Source organism: Calidris pugnax, unplaced genomic scaffold (genome assembly GCF_001431845.1).
Source record: "Calidris pugnax isolate Ruff unplaced genomic scaffold, ASM143184v1 scaffold371, whole genome shotgun sequence".
NCBI lineage: Eukaryota > Metazoa > Chordata > Aves > Charadriiformes > Scolopacidae > Calidris > Calidris pugnax.
The window spans coordinates 763,899-779,143 of NW_015091373.1; the positions used below are offsets into that span (position 1 = coordinate 763,899).

The window sequence follows — 15,245 nt, forward strand, 5'->3', positions numbered from 1 at the left end:
CCGGGGGAACAACAGCTCCAATTTATTTAGATTATAATGCAGCGAGGGAAGGCTTGTTTACGACAGAAGGAAAATATGCCTAAGTCAGTCAATCGCAGGCTCTGGCTGCCTCTAATTAAAACCAGAGGCCTGTGCTGGGTGGAAATTGCCACCATTGTTCTCCCAGTTTGTGTTTCCCCACCACCGAGGGCACGGCCCCTCCTCGGGATGGGATGCGACCAGAGAACCTGCTGGTGGATCTGGTGTCTGTCGGAAACAGACTGGCCATCAGTCCTTGTCGGGCTCAGAAAAGACTCTCCTCGTTACGGGCCCAGCCCTGGAGAAGGATCTTTTCTTCACTTTGAAGACACACCTCATGTTTAGGGCTTCCTGGCAGACTCCAGGGAGTTCCTGCTTCCCAGGCCGGAAAACTTCCCATGAGATGGCAAAGAACAACTCCAGATGGGTAACACCAACCCCAGTTTGGTTCCAGGAGTCAACACGGGGGTTTCACAGGAAAAACACTAAATCCCTTCACCACGGGCCCACCAGGGCCATCCCAACCCCTGCTCCTCTCCACATACACCAAGGGTGGAGCCTTGGAGCCTTCACACTCAGAGAAGCGCCATCCTGGGAGGGAGCAGGGTTGGAAAATAACTGGAAAAAGGGAATAAATGGCAACAAAGAACTTGATGTGATGCGACTGACGTATCTGTTCTGATGATTCACGGGCGGAAAACTGTTTAAAGACATGGATAGTGAAAACAAACACTGCAAAAACAAAGCAAAAAAAGCCCAATGTGGCCATTTGCACCCCACAAAATGCCACGGTGGCGTTTACCCACCTGCGGGCTCTGTGTGCCACAGCTCCCCAGCCCCTCGCTCCTGTCACCGCCCAGCCACCGGGCTCAAGGCACCAGTTTTCCTCTAAAGCACATCTGAAATACCTTCAAGGCCCCAAATTTGGCTTTAGCAAGCTGGAATCAGGCGTGTGACAGCACTAAAGCAGCGAGGGAATGCACAGACAGGCTCCGTAGGATTCTCCTCCCTGTTGAGCTGAGCGGGGAATGGGAAACTGGCATCTATTTCCAAAGAAATGTTCTTTTTTTTTTTTTTAATTTCTTCCCAAACTTTAATCACATTGTCCAAGTCTGGCAGCTTTTCAGTCCTGCTGCAGGTTTCTCCTGGCCTGACAGGGCGAAGGCGAGGTTTGAAGAGGCCACGCACAGAGTCCCACTTCCCGACGCGCTGAGAGGAGGATAAAATTCCCCCCCGAGACACAGAGAATCCCTCCCCGGCTCCTCACTGGGGCTCCTTGAACATCATGATGAGTTCTCGTTGCTCTTTACTAATTGCCTGGAAGGAAAACAACCACCACTGAACCCGGCAAAGCCCTTCTCTCCAGCGTTCAGGACACAAAACCAGGCTGATATGAAACACAGCATCACATACGCTGCCATCCCCAGCAAGTACAGAATAACCCCCCCCCCCAAAATCTCCCATTCACCCACAGAAACATCCCACCCCATGCACTGGGAAAACATCCAGGAGCTCCAGTGGAAACTCCCAGACCTCCCAGGCCGGTTTCAGCAGCACTTGGCTCCTGGTGAGGTCTTTGATAAGCGGAGGGCTCAAACAGTGCAGCCATTTGCCAGTCAAACCCCAGAATAATGTTTCTTTCAGGCTGATGCTGCAAAAAGAAAGGTTTTTTTAGTTGTTTATTGGTTATTTTTACCTGCCAGGCGTGTTTGCGAGCTTCTATCTGCTGCTGCAGCTCCGCAATCTTATCCCTCCCGGCCAGCACGGACTCTGCCACCTTCCTGTTCTCTTCCTCCTTCTCCTTCAGGATTTTGCGCAGGTACGAGCGGTGCTTGAGGAGATACGGCACCAACGCGCTGCGCACGTCGTCCTCCGGGACCCCGCTGGGACGCCTGCCAGCCAAGAGAGGTGAGGCAACCAGGGAGCAGCGACCTGGCAGGGCAATTAGTCTCACGCACCTCAGTTAAGAGCTGAGCTGCTTGCTGCCAGGGATCAGCTCATCAACTGCCCCAATTTTACCTCGGATTGCTCCAGGACAGCTAAAACCCCACGGGAGCTCCCTAACTCTATGGATGAAGGAAGGAGAGGAGTCCTGCCCAAAACCCCGCTGTTAGTTGAGACCTGGAGGCAGGTGTGACGTAATCAACTCTTTCCCAAACACAGAACCAAGAAACTGTGATGATGCCTTTGATTCGAGGGCTGTGCCACCAGCCAGCGTGATCTGGACAGGCTGGAGAGCTGGGCAGAGAAGAACCTCATGAGGTTCACCAAGGGCAAATGTAGGGTCCTGCACCTGGGGAAGAAGAACCCCAGGCACCAGTAGAGGTTAGGGGTGGACCTGCTGGAAAGCACCTCTGAGGAGAAGGATCTGGGGGTCCTGGTGGCCACTAAACTCTCCAGGAGCCAGTAATGGGCCCTGGTGGCCAAGAGGCCAATGGGATCCTGGGCTGCACAGGGAAGAGTGTGGCCAGGAGGTGGAGGGAGGTCATTCTCCCCCTCTGCTCTGCACTGGGAAGGCCACAACTGGAATCCTGCGTCCAGTGCTGGGCTCCCCAGTTCCAGAGAGACAGGGAACTGCTGGAGAGAGTCCAGCGTAGGGCAACGGAGATGCTGGAGGGATTGGAGCATCTCCCTGCTGAGGAGAGAGCTGGGGCTGGAGAAGAGAAGGCTGAGGGGAGACCTTCTTAATGCTTCCAAGTTCTTAAAGGGTGGGTTGAAGGAGGATGGAGCCGGACTCTTCTCAGTGGTTCCCAGGGACAGGACAAGAGGGAACGGGCATAAACTTGTATTCAAGAAGTTCCACCTAAACATGAGGAAGAACTTGTTTGGGGTGAGGATGGCAGAGCCCTGGCAGAGGCTGCCCAGGGAGGGTGTGGAGTCCCCTTCTCTGGAGATCTTCAAGCCCCAGTGGATGCTCCTGAGGGATGTGCTCTGGGCAGCCCTGCTTTGGCCGGGGAGTGGGACCAGGGGATCTCTGGAGGTCCCTTCCAACTCTCACGATTCCATGATTAAAAGACCCAGCCTGTGACCAAGAGGCAGCGGGTACAACTTCCCGTGCCTGCTGAGACCCTCAGCAAGGCATCCCCAGGAGAGGTGTTGATGCGAGCTCTGCTCCTGCAGCAGGAGTTGGGGCTAAAACACACCCTCAGCCTTTTGAATTATTTGGAACTGAGTTTACCTCCCCTCCGGTCCCAGCAGCACTAACCTCCTCCTTGCACTGAGGAAGCACACATGTAGATAACTGACATAGAAAAGCACCAAACCCCCTCATTTTCAGGTGTTTTAGACACACTGATGCTGCTGTTGATTTCAACATAAAGTTTAAAAAATACACCCTTGCAGCACAATGCTACAGGACACACCAACACGGCCCAAACATCACTTCTACTCTTGAAGGAACATCCCTCCACACACACCCGCTCCACACCAGACTATTCCATACCACGCAGGCTCTTTCTGGTTCTTTGCCTCCTCCACGATCTTATCCAGTGAATTAAAGAGCACCTCCAGGTTCCCTTCATTCTTCACCTCCTGGATCTCCTCCTGGGAAGGAAGGACACCACAGGGATTCAGTGGGAGCCAAACTAAACCGACACAGGCATCGTTCCACTTGTGAACCCTCACGTTTCCCTGGATGAAGGCTACACCCTGGGAATCACTAGGTATCGAGTCCCCATCTCTGGAGATATTTCAAAGACAGGTAGAGATGGCGTTTAGGGACATGGTTGATCAGTGGAGTTGGCAGTGTGATGTCTACGGTTGGACTTGATGGTCTTAATGGTCTTTCCCAGCCTAAGGCAAGTGGTGGATTCCCCATCACTGGACACTTTTAGGATTCAGCTGGGCAGGGTCTGGGCCATCCTGTCTGCACCGTGTTTCTGCCCAGAAAGGTTAAACCAAGTGATCCTTGAGGTCCCTTCACACCTGGGATTTGATGATTAAGTGATTCTATAATTTTACGGCTCTTTCTGGGGAAGCCAAGGAGTCTGGGAGAATCTCTGGGGAGCAGCCTTGAATTTCTGGTTCTGCCATTCGATAAATGGGACATCAACACGCTCAGTGCCTCACACCGAGGGCCCGCAGCCCCTCTGGGCACGGCACGGTCCCGCCTCCCCCTTCACCTTGATGGATGTCCGCAGCTGGGACACGAACTGATCGTAAATGCTCCTGGTCATCTCGGGTTGCAGTTTGTAGAAGGAGCGGTAGCAGCTGGCGAACCTCTGGTAGCTGCAAAGCGGGAGGGGCAGGGTTAGGCCTCCCCGCGGCGGGGCCCGCCTAGGCCCCGACCCCACCGGAGCCCGGCCGCGCTCCCGCCTCACCTCCCGGCTGCCACCAGCTTCTCCAGGAAGGTGTCCACCACGGCGGCGAAGACCTGGGCGCGGCCCGGAGCCGCCGGTACGGGCGGGTCGCCGTCGCCATCACCTCCCACCACCGCCGCCACAGCCGCCTCCTCCTCAGCGCCGCTCCCCGCCGCCATCTTTCCCCGCTCGCCGAGCCCGCCAACACCGCCGATTGGCTGCCGCCGCCAAGCCGCGCCGCGCCCATTGGATGGCTGCGCGGGGCCCGCCCATTCCGAGTGCGCATGCGGGAAGGCGCGGCCCGCCTCTCTGCCAGTAGGGAGGCGTGGCCTCGGCCTCGGGGGCGGAGCCTCGGCCGCCAAAGGGCGTGGCCTCCTAGCCCCCGGGGAGGAGGGGGGCAGCAGGGTGATGCCTCAAAAAACCCAAAAGTCATAAAAATTGGAGGCCTGTAACCAGCCTCAGGGGTCAATACTTGGTCCAGTTTTGTTCAACACATTCATCAATGACCTGAACGAGGGGACAGAGTTCACTGATGGTACCAAACTGGGAGGGCTGGGCGACTCTCCAGAGGGCTGTGACATCATCCAGAGACCTGGAGAGGCTGGAGAGCTGGGCAGAGAAGAACCTCATGAGGTTCAACAAGGGCAAGTGTAGGGTCCTGCACCTGGGGAGGAAGAACCCCAGGCACCAGTATCAGTTAGGGGTGGACGTGCTGGAAAGCACTGCTGAGGAGAAGGATCTGGGGGTCCTGGTGGCCAGTAAACTCTCCAGAAGCCAGCAATGGGCCCTGGTGGCCAAGAGGCCAATGGGATCCTGGGCTGGGGAGGGAAGAGTGTGGCCAGGAGGTGGAGGGAGGTCATTCTCCTGCGTCCAGTCCTGGGCTCCCCAGTTCCAGAGAGACAGGGAACTGCTGGAGAGAGTCCAGCGTAGGGCAATGAAGATGATGGAGGGATTGGGGCATCTCCCTGCTGAGGAAAGGCTGAGAGAGCTGGGGCTCTTCAGCCTGGAGAAGAGAAGGCTGAGGGGAGACCTTATTCATGCTTCCAAGTTCCTAAAGGGTGGGTTGAAGGAGGATGGAGCCCAACTCTTCTCAGTGGTTCCCGGTGACAGGACGAGGGGCAACGGGCACAAGCTGGACCAGGGGAAGTTCCCCTCCAATGTGAGGAAGAACTTGTTTGGGGTGAGGGTGGCAGAGCCCTGGCAGAGGCTGCCCAGGGAGGGTGTGGAGTCCCCTTCTCTGGAGATCTTCAAGCCCCAATGGATGCTCCTGAGTGATGTGCTCTGGGCAGCCCTGCTTTGGCCGGGGAGTGGGACCAGGGGATCTCTGGAGGTCCCTTCCAACTCTCACAATTCCCTGATTTCTGTGAAAAATCACAAGGGGCTGAAATGCTTCCTCCACCATGCCACGGCAGGAAAGAGCAAGCTAGAACCTGAAGCAGAGCGCTAAGTGTGAGAAACCGTCCCTCTACTGAGACCCCAACCCAAGTCCACTCAGGGGCTGAGCCCTATTCTCAATCATTTAATGAAATAAAGCCATCAAGAACAAATCAAAGGGAGAAGAATCATCCAATTTCACAAAAAGGGGAAAAGCAATTTTTCCCTTGTCAAGACACCGCACATATGAGCTAACCAGAACTACCCATGCTTTGTAAAGCAGGATTTCAACCATCACATGAAGTTCAACCAGGCCAAGTGCAGGGTCCTGCCCCTGGGAGGTGGCAATCCCAGGCACAGATACATGTTGGGTGGAGAATGGCTGGAGAAAGCAGCCCTGAGCAGAAGGACTTGGGGGTGATGGTGGATGAGAAGCTCAACATGAGCCAGCAGTGTTCAGTGGCAGACCAAAAAGCCAACCACATCCTGGGCTGCATCAAGAGATGTGTGGCCAGCAGGTCATGGGAGGTGCTTCCACCCCTCTGCTCTGTGCCCGTGATACCCCACCTGGAGTATTCTGTCCAGCTCTGGAGTCCTCAGCACAGGAAGGACATGGACCTGTTGGAACGGGTCCAGCCACAAGGATGATCAGGGGGATGGAGCACCTCTGCTGTGTGGACAGGCTGAGAGAGCTGGAGTTGTTCAGCCTGGAGAAGAGAAAGCTCCAGGGAGACCTTGGAGCAGCCTTCCAGTACCTGAAGGGAGCCTACAGGAGAGCTGGGGAGGGACTCTTTGTCAGGGAGTGCAGTGACAGGACAAGGGGTAACGGTTTTCAATTGGAAGAGGGAGATTTAGATTAGATACCAGAAAGAAATTCTGGTGGCAATCCCAGGCACAGATACATGTTGGGTGGAGAATGGCTGGAGAAAGCAGCCCTGAGCAGAAGGACTTGGGGGTGATGGTGGATGAGAAGCTCAACATGAGCCAGCAGTGTTCAGTGGCAGCCCAAAAAGCCAACCACATCCTGGGCTGCATCAAGAGATGTGTGGCCAGCAGGTCATGGGAGGTGCTTCCACCCCTCTGCTCTGCGCCCGTGATACCCCACCTGGAGTATTCTGTCCAGCTCTGGAGTCCTCAGCACAGGAAGGACATGGACCTGTTGGAACGGGTCCAGCCACAAGGATGATCAGGGGGATGGAGCACCTCTGCTGTGTGGACAGGCTGAGAGAGCTGGAGTTGTTCAGCCTGGAGAAGAGAAAGCTCCAGGGAGACCTTGGAGCAGCCTTCCAGTACCTGAAGGGAGCCTACAGGAGAGCTGGGGAGGGACTCTTTGTCAGGGAGTGCAGTGACAGGACAAGGGGTAACGGTTTTCAATTGGAAGAGGGAGATTTAGATTAGATACCAGAAAGAAATTCTTTACTGTGAGGGTGGTGAGAGCCTGGCCCAGGTTGCCCAGAGAAGCTGTGGCTGCCCCATCCCTGGAGGGGTTCAAGGGCAGGTTGGAGGGGGCTTGGAGCAACCTGGGCTGGTGGGAGGTGGCCCTGCCCAGGGCAGGGGGGGTGTAACCTGATGATCTTTAAGGTCCTTTCAATGCAAACCATTTTATGATTTGTGCCTTCTGGTTTCAGGCACGACTACTGGTTTAGCCCTTTTTTTTTTTTTTCTGGCTTTTTCAGCATTTACACATGGTCACTGTCACTTTGTCAGGTCCCTCCCAGTGCTACTCGGTGGTTAACAGCAGGAAAACCTCACCATGATAGGGCAGGACCTGGGGAGTGCACCCACCGGGGCTCAGGCGCTTTTACACTCAGGCGTCAAAGGGAAGGTCTCTGAAGTTTATTAGTTGTCAAGAACTTTGCTGGTTGAGAAAGGGACACTGAGCTTGAGAGCGTCTCCCCGCCTTTGTGCCGTCTGACACCTCGCGACACGCACCGGGACTTACCCTGCTGCTCATCAGCAGAGGTTGATTATTACAGTTTCTGTTAATTGCCACCCGCTTGGCACGAGAACGGGGCAATGCATGCTCTGGATACCTGCAATCCTGTGCTGCTGCTGTTCTGCTTTTTAGAGGAGAAAGAACCGACTGGGGTCAGCTTTTAACCACCTCCAAGGTGACAGCAGAGCAGAACACGCTGCTCCGACAGCTCAGAGAGACATCACCTTCTTTAATGCTGCAGAAAACAAAGGCGGGATGAAAAAGGCCTTTGATGACTCCTCTGCAACCCCAATGAAGAGCGCTGTGTCTCAGAACCCAGTTCTGCCCTTAAAGTCTCTCTCCCAGTCTGTCTGTCCCAGTCCCACCTCCGGCAGGGACCGCGGCACATCCAGCCCCTCCCCGGCTCAACCGCAGCCGGCGGGTGACGGCAACGGCCACACGCAGCGAGTCCCAGGTGAAATGACAGCCAGGAGCCCGGCAGCAGCCACGGATCAACACTACAATCCAGAATTCTGTGTTATGGCCGTGAGACAAACCAAGACGGCGACTTCCCTTTTACTTGCAGGTTCTCTCTCGCCTCCCAGACTCAGAACTAACTGGGATGAGCACCTGGCATCACCAGGGGTAAACCCCAAATTCTGAGCCCGGCAGGGTGAAGTCAAACGATCCCTTCACTCCTCCTCCCCTAAAGAGCAGGCTCTTGCTTCATCACTCCATTGCAAGTTTTGCTCTGGTACAAAACACAGACCGACAGCTGACGGTTTTGATCCAGCCAGAGTGTGCAAAGGATCCTCCTTGCCCTTCCCAAACAGGATAAGCAGGATTTAAAGGTACAAAGTATTAGTGAACCATTACTTCTTATTCAATATGAACATGCCCATCAGGTTTGAACTGGATCAAAAGCCAGTACGAGCTGGGTTTTGGTGTTTTTTTTTCCCCTTCCCCACCTCCCATCCCGCGCGGTTCTTCTCTCGGCACGACCCGACGCTTCCAAACTCCATGTCTGCTGGGGCTTAAACTAACTACGGGTGGGAAGCGGCAGCAGCCACCCTGGACATGCAGCACGGACAACTCACATGGAACAAGGCCACAGAACGACCACTCAGTCCCCCAGAAATCAGAAGCTTCCCTAAAATGAAATAAAAATGAAATAACAGATTAAAACCGTAGGTTAGGTGTCAAAACTGCCGACAGCTAATTACAACCAGCCAGCTCAACCCCTGACTCGCCCACCAGCTGGCTCACTGCTTGAAGGATGAGAGATAGGAAACATTTTCCAGGAACATACAAAAAAAAAGGTATGTACAGATCTATCCAAAACGCGGTAAATAAGGTCTTAAGTGGTTCCGGGTTACTCTCGGTTCACATCTTCTAGGAATAAATGTGGGTGATTGGAGATATTTACTCGTCTGTTCCGTTCTTCCAGCTTCCCATGGTACAACTGCCTTCAGCACACAACCCACCAGAGGGCTCTGCTGCAGCCGGACTCCCCTCCGCGGAAGTTTGGCAAAGATGAAAATAATTTAATTTAAAGGATAAACTGGCTTTTTTTTTTTTTTTTTTGCTTCAGCCAGTAAGTCTTTAATTTAAAAAAAAACCAACAAAACAATAAAGGAATTCAGAATTTGCCAGGATGTGTTCACACACCTGGCTGCTCTCGAATGAACTGTCACTGGCAAACAGTGTTGCCAAAGGTCACATTTTGATGGTTTTAAGCAGAAATAGCAGCAGAGCGTTGTGTTACAGTCAAATCTACAGAGGTGAATTGCAGTTGCTCTTGCTTCTGCCCTGTACTGGGAAACCAGCTAGAGACAAAAGAGACAGCAGCTGCCTCTCCTCCCAAGCTTCCAACCGTGACGGTCCAAATTCAGAGGACTCAAAGGAAGGTCTTCTCTTCCACCAGCTGCCTCTACCAGTGCCTCGAATCCACCAGCTCCGGGCGGAGGCTCAGCTTCTTCAGAGTTTCGTACCCCACCACGATGACGATGGTGGAAGGAGTGGCCGAGATGATACGGGCAGAAAGGCCTTTCGTCAGGCCCCAGGGACCTTCCTCTGCCATGAGCTGTTTGAAGGTGAGGATGATGGAGCTCTTGCCTTCCACCTGCAAAGCCAGAAGAAATACTCACAGAGCTGCCAGACCTCACACCGAGCTGCTCTGGGGCTCTGCTCCAACTGAGGGCACTAGAGACTATGGATCAGCCAGCCCAATGACGGTGATCTAGTCTCCAGAACTCCCTGAAGGGGGGCAAAAAAAGGCAAAAAGCCCTAAAGAGGCAGCAGCAAGTGGGATTCTTCAACCTGTCTCCTCCTTCCTTCCATCTGCCCCTGTCTAGAAGGGGCTGGATCAACACAACAGCTCGAGTCTCACTAAAACTGACACTGGTGGAAGCACCTCGCCTTTTGTCACGTCTGCTGGGAAACCTCATGTGAGCAGTTGGGGCAGGCGAAGCCAGCCCTGCTACCTGAGCTGCCCCCTATTAACGCTGAGTTTAAATTAAGCAGCACGATATCTAGGACAAAACAACCTACGAAGAGAGAGAGAGAGGGAAGGGGAGCCGTTTACCTGAAGCCACAGAGATCAAAGGGCCGGGAGGGAACCCCACCCCTGCGTCCTGCAGACAGACGTGCCGAGCAGGCTGAGCTCTTACCTGAACCCGGGCTCTGATGACATCCATGGGGTTGGTGAGGGTGGAAGCTGTGGCAGCTGCCAGTGGCCCCGATATAGCTTGCAGGAGGAGATGGGGACAGTCCTTAGGAGTCAAGCTAGAAAGCTGTTCTGGGAACGGGAGAGAGAGAGAGAGAGAGAGAGAGAGTGAAGTTTCAACCGAGTGGCTGCTTATCAGCTCCTGAACTCCACCTGCTCATTTACACCGATTCGCAGTGGGCAGAATCCCTGATTTATGACCTGTCACCTCCTCCCACAGCACATCTACGCACTGCTTTCTACATCAACCAGAAAGTCAGCAAAAAGCAGGGAGCCAGCCCGTAAACACCCCCGGCAGCTCCATCACACAGCCTCTGATCAGCTCAAACACAGGCGCTCAGACCTGCTGGGCAAACAGGGCGGAATAAGCTTTTCTGTCCCCAAAATGGGGCATGGAAAGGGTCACCCCCTAGAAAAGGCACGGGGGAAACCTTTAGACAAGGCTGTCAGAAGCTGCCTGCAGTGATTCACTCGGATCCAGGGGGCTGTCACTCCCACCAAGGACTCTGCCCTAGAGATATCCCCGTGGCAGCCGCTGTGGGGTCTCTCAGGAGCAAAGCACCACGTCCTGCTCAGCCCAGGGATCTCCTGGCTCTGCTCCTGCCACCCTGCAAACAGGATTCCAATCCCCCACACTTTTATTGGTTCAAGTTGTAGGGAACACAGTCCAGAAGTCCCAGGTTTGGTTTTTTTTTTTTTTTGGACGATGGGGTGGTTGTGTCTCTCTGGCAAGAAGGAAGGAAGCTGCTCTGTTTGTGACCCACAACACCGAGCTGAACTGCTGCCAGCACTGAACTTTGAGCCCAAGGAAGGTTCAACGACCAACACTGGTGCCAGCTGAGACCTGCGTGCTCTCCAGGGACAGGGGGCTGGGAAAGGCAGCCAAAGCAGAGCTGGATCGACAGCTGGGGGTTAACGTTCAGCATCACCCTGATTCCCACTCCGGAAGACAAGGAAAGGGAGCAAACACCTAAATAAGGCAAGCTCCGTTCTCTCCATATCATTTGTTCTTAGATATCCACTTTCAAATCTTTTTGGCACTAAAGTCTTACAAATAATACAGTGGATTTTTGGTATCAAAAATCTTTGACATGGAGAGTGAAGAGAATGCTCCCAAGAAGTTCAGACTGGACCAACATCCCAAGCTGCTGCTGCCATTAAAAGGCAGCACTGAGGTGTAACCAGTGCTCCCCAGTGTTACCAGAATGCTCCCACTCTGAAAAGCAAACTAGATGTTTGAGACACCTGTATTTTTAAAAGCATGTGATTTCCAAGATATACTTTAAGCCAGTGAAATCTGAGCCTCTCATTATCATCACTTTCAGGCAGATTGCTATTAGGTAAATATTAGTCTAAAAACCACATGCAAAGCTGCATGACAAATCCGAAGGATTACAGGGGGTGTGGGGGGAAATACATCTTAACTGCCCAATATCTTTACTATTTGGGAACACCCTGAGGATTACCAGAGCTGAGCCAGGGAGAGAGAACATACTCTTAAATGTCCTTTTATATCACAAGGCTTGGTGCCAACTTTACAGCTACAGAAACAGAAGCATAAACTTAAGACACAAAACCCCAGCAGATTTGGCCTTTCTCTGTGCCTGTCGTTCAGTTTTGCTATGAGCTTTGTGGCTCTACGAGGCTTTCTGCCACATATGACACTCCCAAGTCCACGTGAACTGAAAGAGGAATTATACTCACACGGTGGCTTCAAAACTCTGCCCTGTGCCAGCCAACAGCCTTCCTCACTTCCAGGCAGAAAGTAAGAGTTATTTGGGATTAGCAGAAGAGAAAGTTCAAGCAGACACATCAAGTCCCTCTTGCCTAGAGCCACCTAGCTTGAAGTCCTCTAACACTCAGACCCCTATTCTTATTTAAAACAAACTTAAACTGCCACCCACCATCTGGAGAACTCCTTTAAATTGGCTACAGCTATTTGTGCAAAGACAGGTTCTGCTCCTGCCCCAGATCAGAGAGAGAAAGCAAATCACGCTGGGTCCACAGAGTCGAGGGGCTTCCAGGATAAGATAAATCACAGAATGATATGGGGTTGGAAGGGACCTCTGGAGATCATCTAGTCCAACCCCCCTGTCAAAGCAGGTCCACCCAGAGCAGGTTGCACAGGAACTTGTCCAGGCGGGTTTTGAACATCTCCAGAGAAGGAGACTCCACCACCTCCCTGGGCAGCCTCTGCCAGGGCTCTGCCACCCTCAAAGTGAAGAGGCTCCTCCTCATGTTTAGACGGAACTTCTTGTGTACAAGTTTGTGCCCGTTTCCTCTTGTCCTGTCCAAAGTCTCCTTTCACTTACCGGCATAGAAGTGGTAGAAGGGCCACCAGACCGCACTGTTGGGAATATAGGTGAGCAGTGAGGCCACGTAGCCCCTGTAGAAGCCTCTAAAGCCATCAGCCTTGAAGATCTGTACAATGATGTCCTTGGTTTGGCCAAAGACCAGCATCCGCTTGCCATCTTGGTTCTGCACCTTAAACCTGCCCATGCTTTCCCCCTTCCTCTGCATCATGAGATGCTGGGAGATGACATCGATGGGCACCGTGATGCTCTGGGCCACCAGGGAGGCCGAGCCACCTGCCACCAGCGACTTCACAGCGTTGTTGTTGTTGTACCGTGACACGTACTTTCGAGTGAGCTCGTATGTGGTCACGTAGCACTGCCCGGAGATCAGGGTGAAAGTGTTGACCAAAAAGCCACGGTAGAGCCCAGCTGTCCCTTCTGTCCGCAGGATTTTCACAAAAGCATCAAACGTCCCGTTGTAGAGGCTCTTGCCCTTCTGAACCTGCAAACGTGTTCGGATAAGCGTGAAAGGGTAAACGCTCACCCGGATCATCATAGTCATGCAAATCCCAAAGACGTAGAATTTCCTTTTGTCCAGGTGCTCCCACTCAATGATGGGGATGTTGCGTTTGTCCTCCATGACTCCTGGGGGCTGGGAAGGAGGTGGTTAAGTCCCAGATCTACCTCAAAAGTACAGGAGCAGGTCCAGGCTCAGCCCTCCTGTCGCGAGTGTCTAGGCTGGAAGTGCTGGCATCTGCAACAAGAGACACTTTGAATAGACGATGAATCACCATGATTAGGGAAAGCAGCCTACGTCACCTAACTTGGATTTTCCTGAAGTACACATCAGCCACTCTGCTGGGACTGTGACCTCAGGAAGCAGGGCTGGATCACGGGGTCGATGGCGGCACCTTCTGATGTCACCGTCGCTGTTTGTTAAACTCTAACACTGCACACACACACGGCAGCGCTCACCACGCCGCACACTGCTCTGCTGCAACACAAGCCAAGCACCAGACTCTGCAGAGCAGTTTGAGACACACAGAGGAAGAGCCCTGCCCCGACAGCAAGTACTACCTTTGAACGGACAGGACCATGGATCATCAACCAAAGCAGCTCCTTCCCTGTCATTCCGGGTTTGGGATGCTCCGAGATGTCAGGATGTCACTTTTCACTTCCAGGATCTGTACAAAGAAGGAAACGACAAGTCTCTATTTGTGTTCCCAAATTCTCTGCACAAATTAAGGCACATTTTTCTGGGCGCTTCCATTTTGACCTTCCTAAAACTGGAGGGTGACGCGAGCCAGGGAAGGGGGAAGAGAAGGCTGTGAAAAGAGGAGGAACAACGGGAGAACAAGGCAAATGGAAACAGCCACGCAGAGACTCCACACTGATGACCAGGAGCCTGGAAAGGAAGGGTTAAAAATCACAGCCCAGAGATATCTCCCCGGAGCAGTCTCTAACCTAACTGTGCTTTTCAGCTAAGGCGAGCAAAGTTCATCCTCACTTCCAATACTGCATCATCCCCTCCGGCAGCATTCGGAGCACCGGGAACCGAGGGATGAGGAGGGGGGGTCCTCATTCAGCCTCCCCCAGCAGACCCTGCCCGAGCGCAGCTCCTGCCCCTCAAGCTCTATCCCTGCATCTCATCCCACAGGCAGCCCCATCCCAGCTGCTTCCCTGGGAAAAGACTCCGGGTAGTTCCACCCATCTCCCTTTTGGCTGAAATTTCCCTTAATTTAGTGCATGATTAACCAAGCTTGGAATAAGAGACCCTCCTTGCCAGGTCAGGTGTATAGAATCATACAATGGTTACAGTTGGAAGGGACATTAAAGATCATCAAGTTCCAACCCCCCCCGCCCTGGGCAGGGCCACCTCCCACCAGCCCAGGTTGCTCCAAGCCCCCTCCAACCTGCCCTTGAACCCCTCCAGGGATGGGGCAGCCACAGCTTCTCGGGGCAACCTGGGCCAGGCTCTCACCACCTGCAAAGAATTTCCTCCCCACATCTCATCTCAATCTCCCCCCTTTCAGTCTCAAATCCTTCCCCCTCATCCCATCGCTCCCCTCCCTCATCAAGAGTCCCCCCCATCTCTCCTGGAGCTTGCTGAGGGACTGGAAGGGGCTCCAAGGTCTCCCTGGAGCCTTCTCTTCTCCAGGCTTGAACCCCCCCAACTCTCTCAGCCCCCCCTCCCAGCAGAGGGGCTCCAGCCCTCCCAGCATCTCCAGGGCCTCCTCTGGCCCCGCTCCAACAGCTCCATGTCCTTCTGATGCTGAGGACTCCAAAGCTGGACACAGTGCTCCAGGTACAATCAAAAAGAGAAGAGCGTCTCAAAGTATCAACCCAACATGAAAGCGATTACTTCACTGACCACAGGGACCTTCTTTCTATATCGAGAAAAGGATCTTCAGGAGTACCAGACTGCCAAATTATTAGAAAGCACTTGGCAGCAGCTGCATCCCAGCCCATATCCCAGGCTGTGGCCATCGGGGATCTGGAGTCTGTGCAGAGAAAGAAGTGGAGCTGCTGGAGGGGCAGAGCAATACTGAGCAAATGCAGAAACTGGAACAAGTTTGCCAAAGCCAGAGATCAGAAAGCAGATTCACCTTGAATCTAGACTG

General features: G+C 53.5%; 2 protein-coding genes across 3 annotated transcripts; both read right to left on the reverse strand.

The window, feature by feature from the left end:
• Positions 1-4,495, reverse strand: LOC106899427 (polyamine-modulated factor 1-like). Its single transcript, XM_014961240.1, has 5 exons — positions 4,338-4,495; positions 4,140-4,245; positions 3,461-3,561; positions 1,715-1,910; positions 1-1,335 (listed from the first exon to the last, which is right to left on the reverse strand). The coding sequence occupies exons 1-5, from the start codon at positions 4,493-4,495 to the stop codon at positions 1,282-1,284; spliced, it is 615 nt and encodes a 204-aa protein (XP_014816726.1). The 3' UTR covers positions 1-1,281.
• A 4,653-nt stretch (positions 4,496-9,148) lies between these two features.
• Positions 9,149-15,245, reverse strand: SLC25A44 (solute carrier family 25 member 44). Of its 2 annotated transcripts, XM_014961356.1 has the most exons (5): positions 15,231-15,245; positions 13,702-13,808; positions 12,643-13,126; positions 10,275-10,402; positions 9,149-9,727 (listed from the first exon to the last, which is right to left on the reverse strand). In XM_014961356.1, the coding sequence occupies exons 2-5, from the start codon at positions 13,753-13,755 to the stop codon at positions 9,536-9,538; spliced, it is 858 nt and encodes a 285-aa protein (XP_014816842.1). In that variant the 5' UTR covers positions 13,756-13,808; positions 15,231-15,245; the 3' UTR covers positions 9,149-9,535. The 2 variants fall into 2 exon arrangements, with proteins under 2 accessions (XP_014816842.1, XP_014816841.1); XM_014961355.1 differs by lacking the exon at positions 15,231-15,245 and having other exon boundaries at positions 12,643-13,378.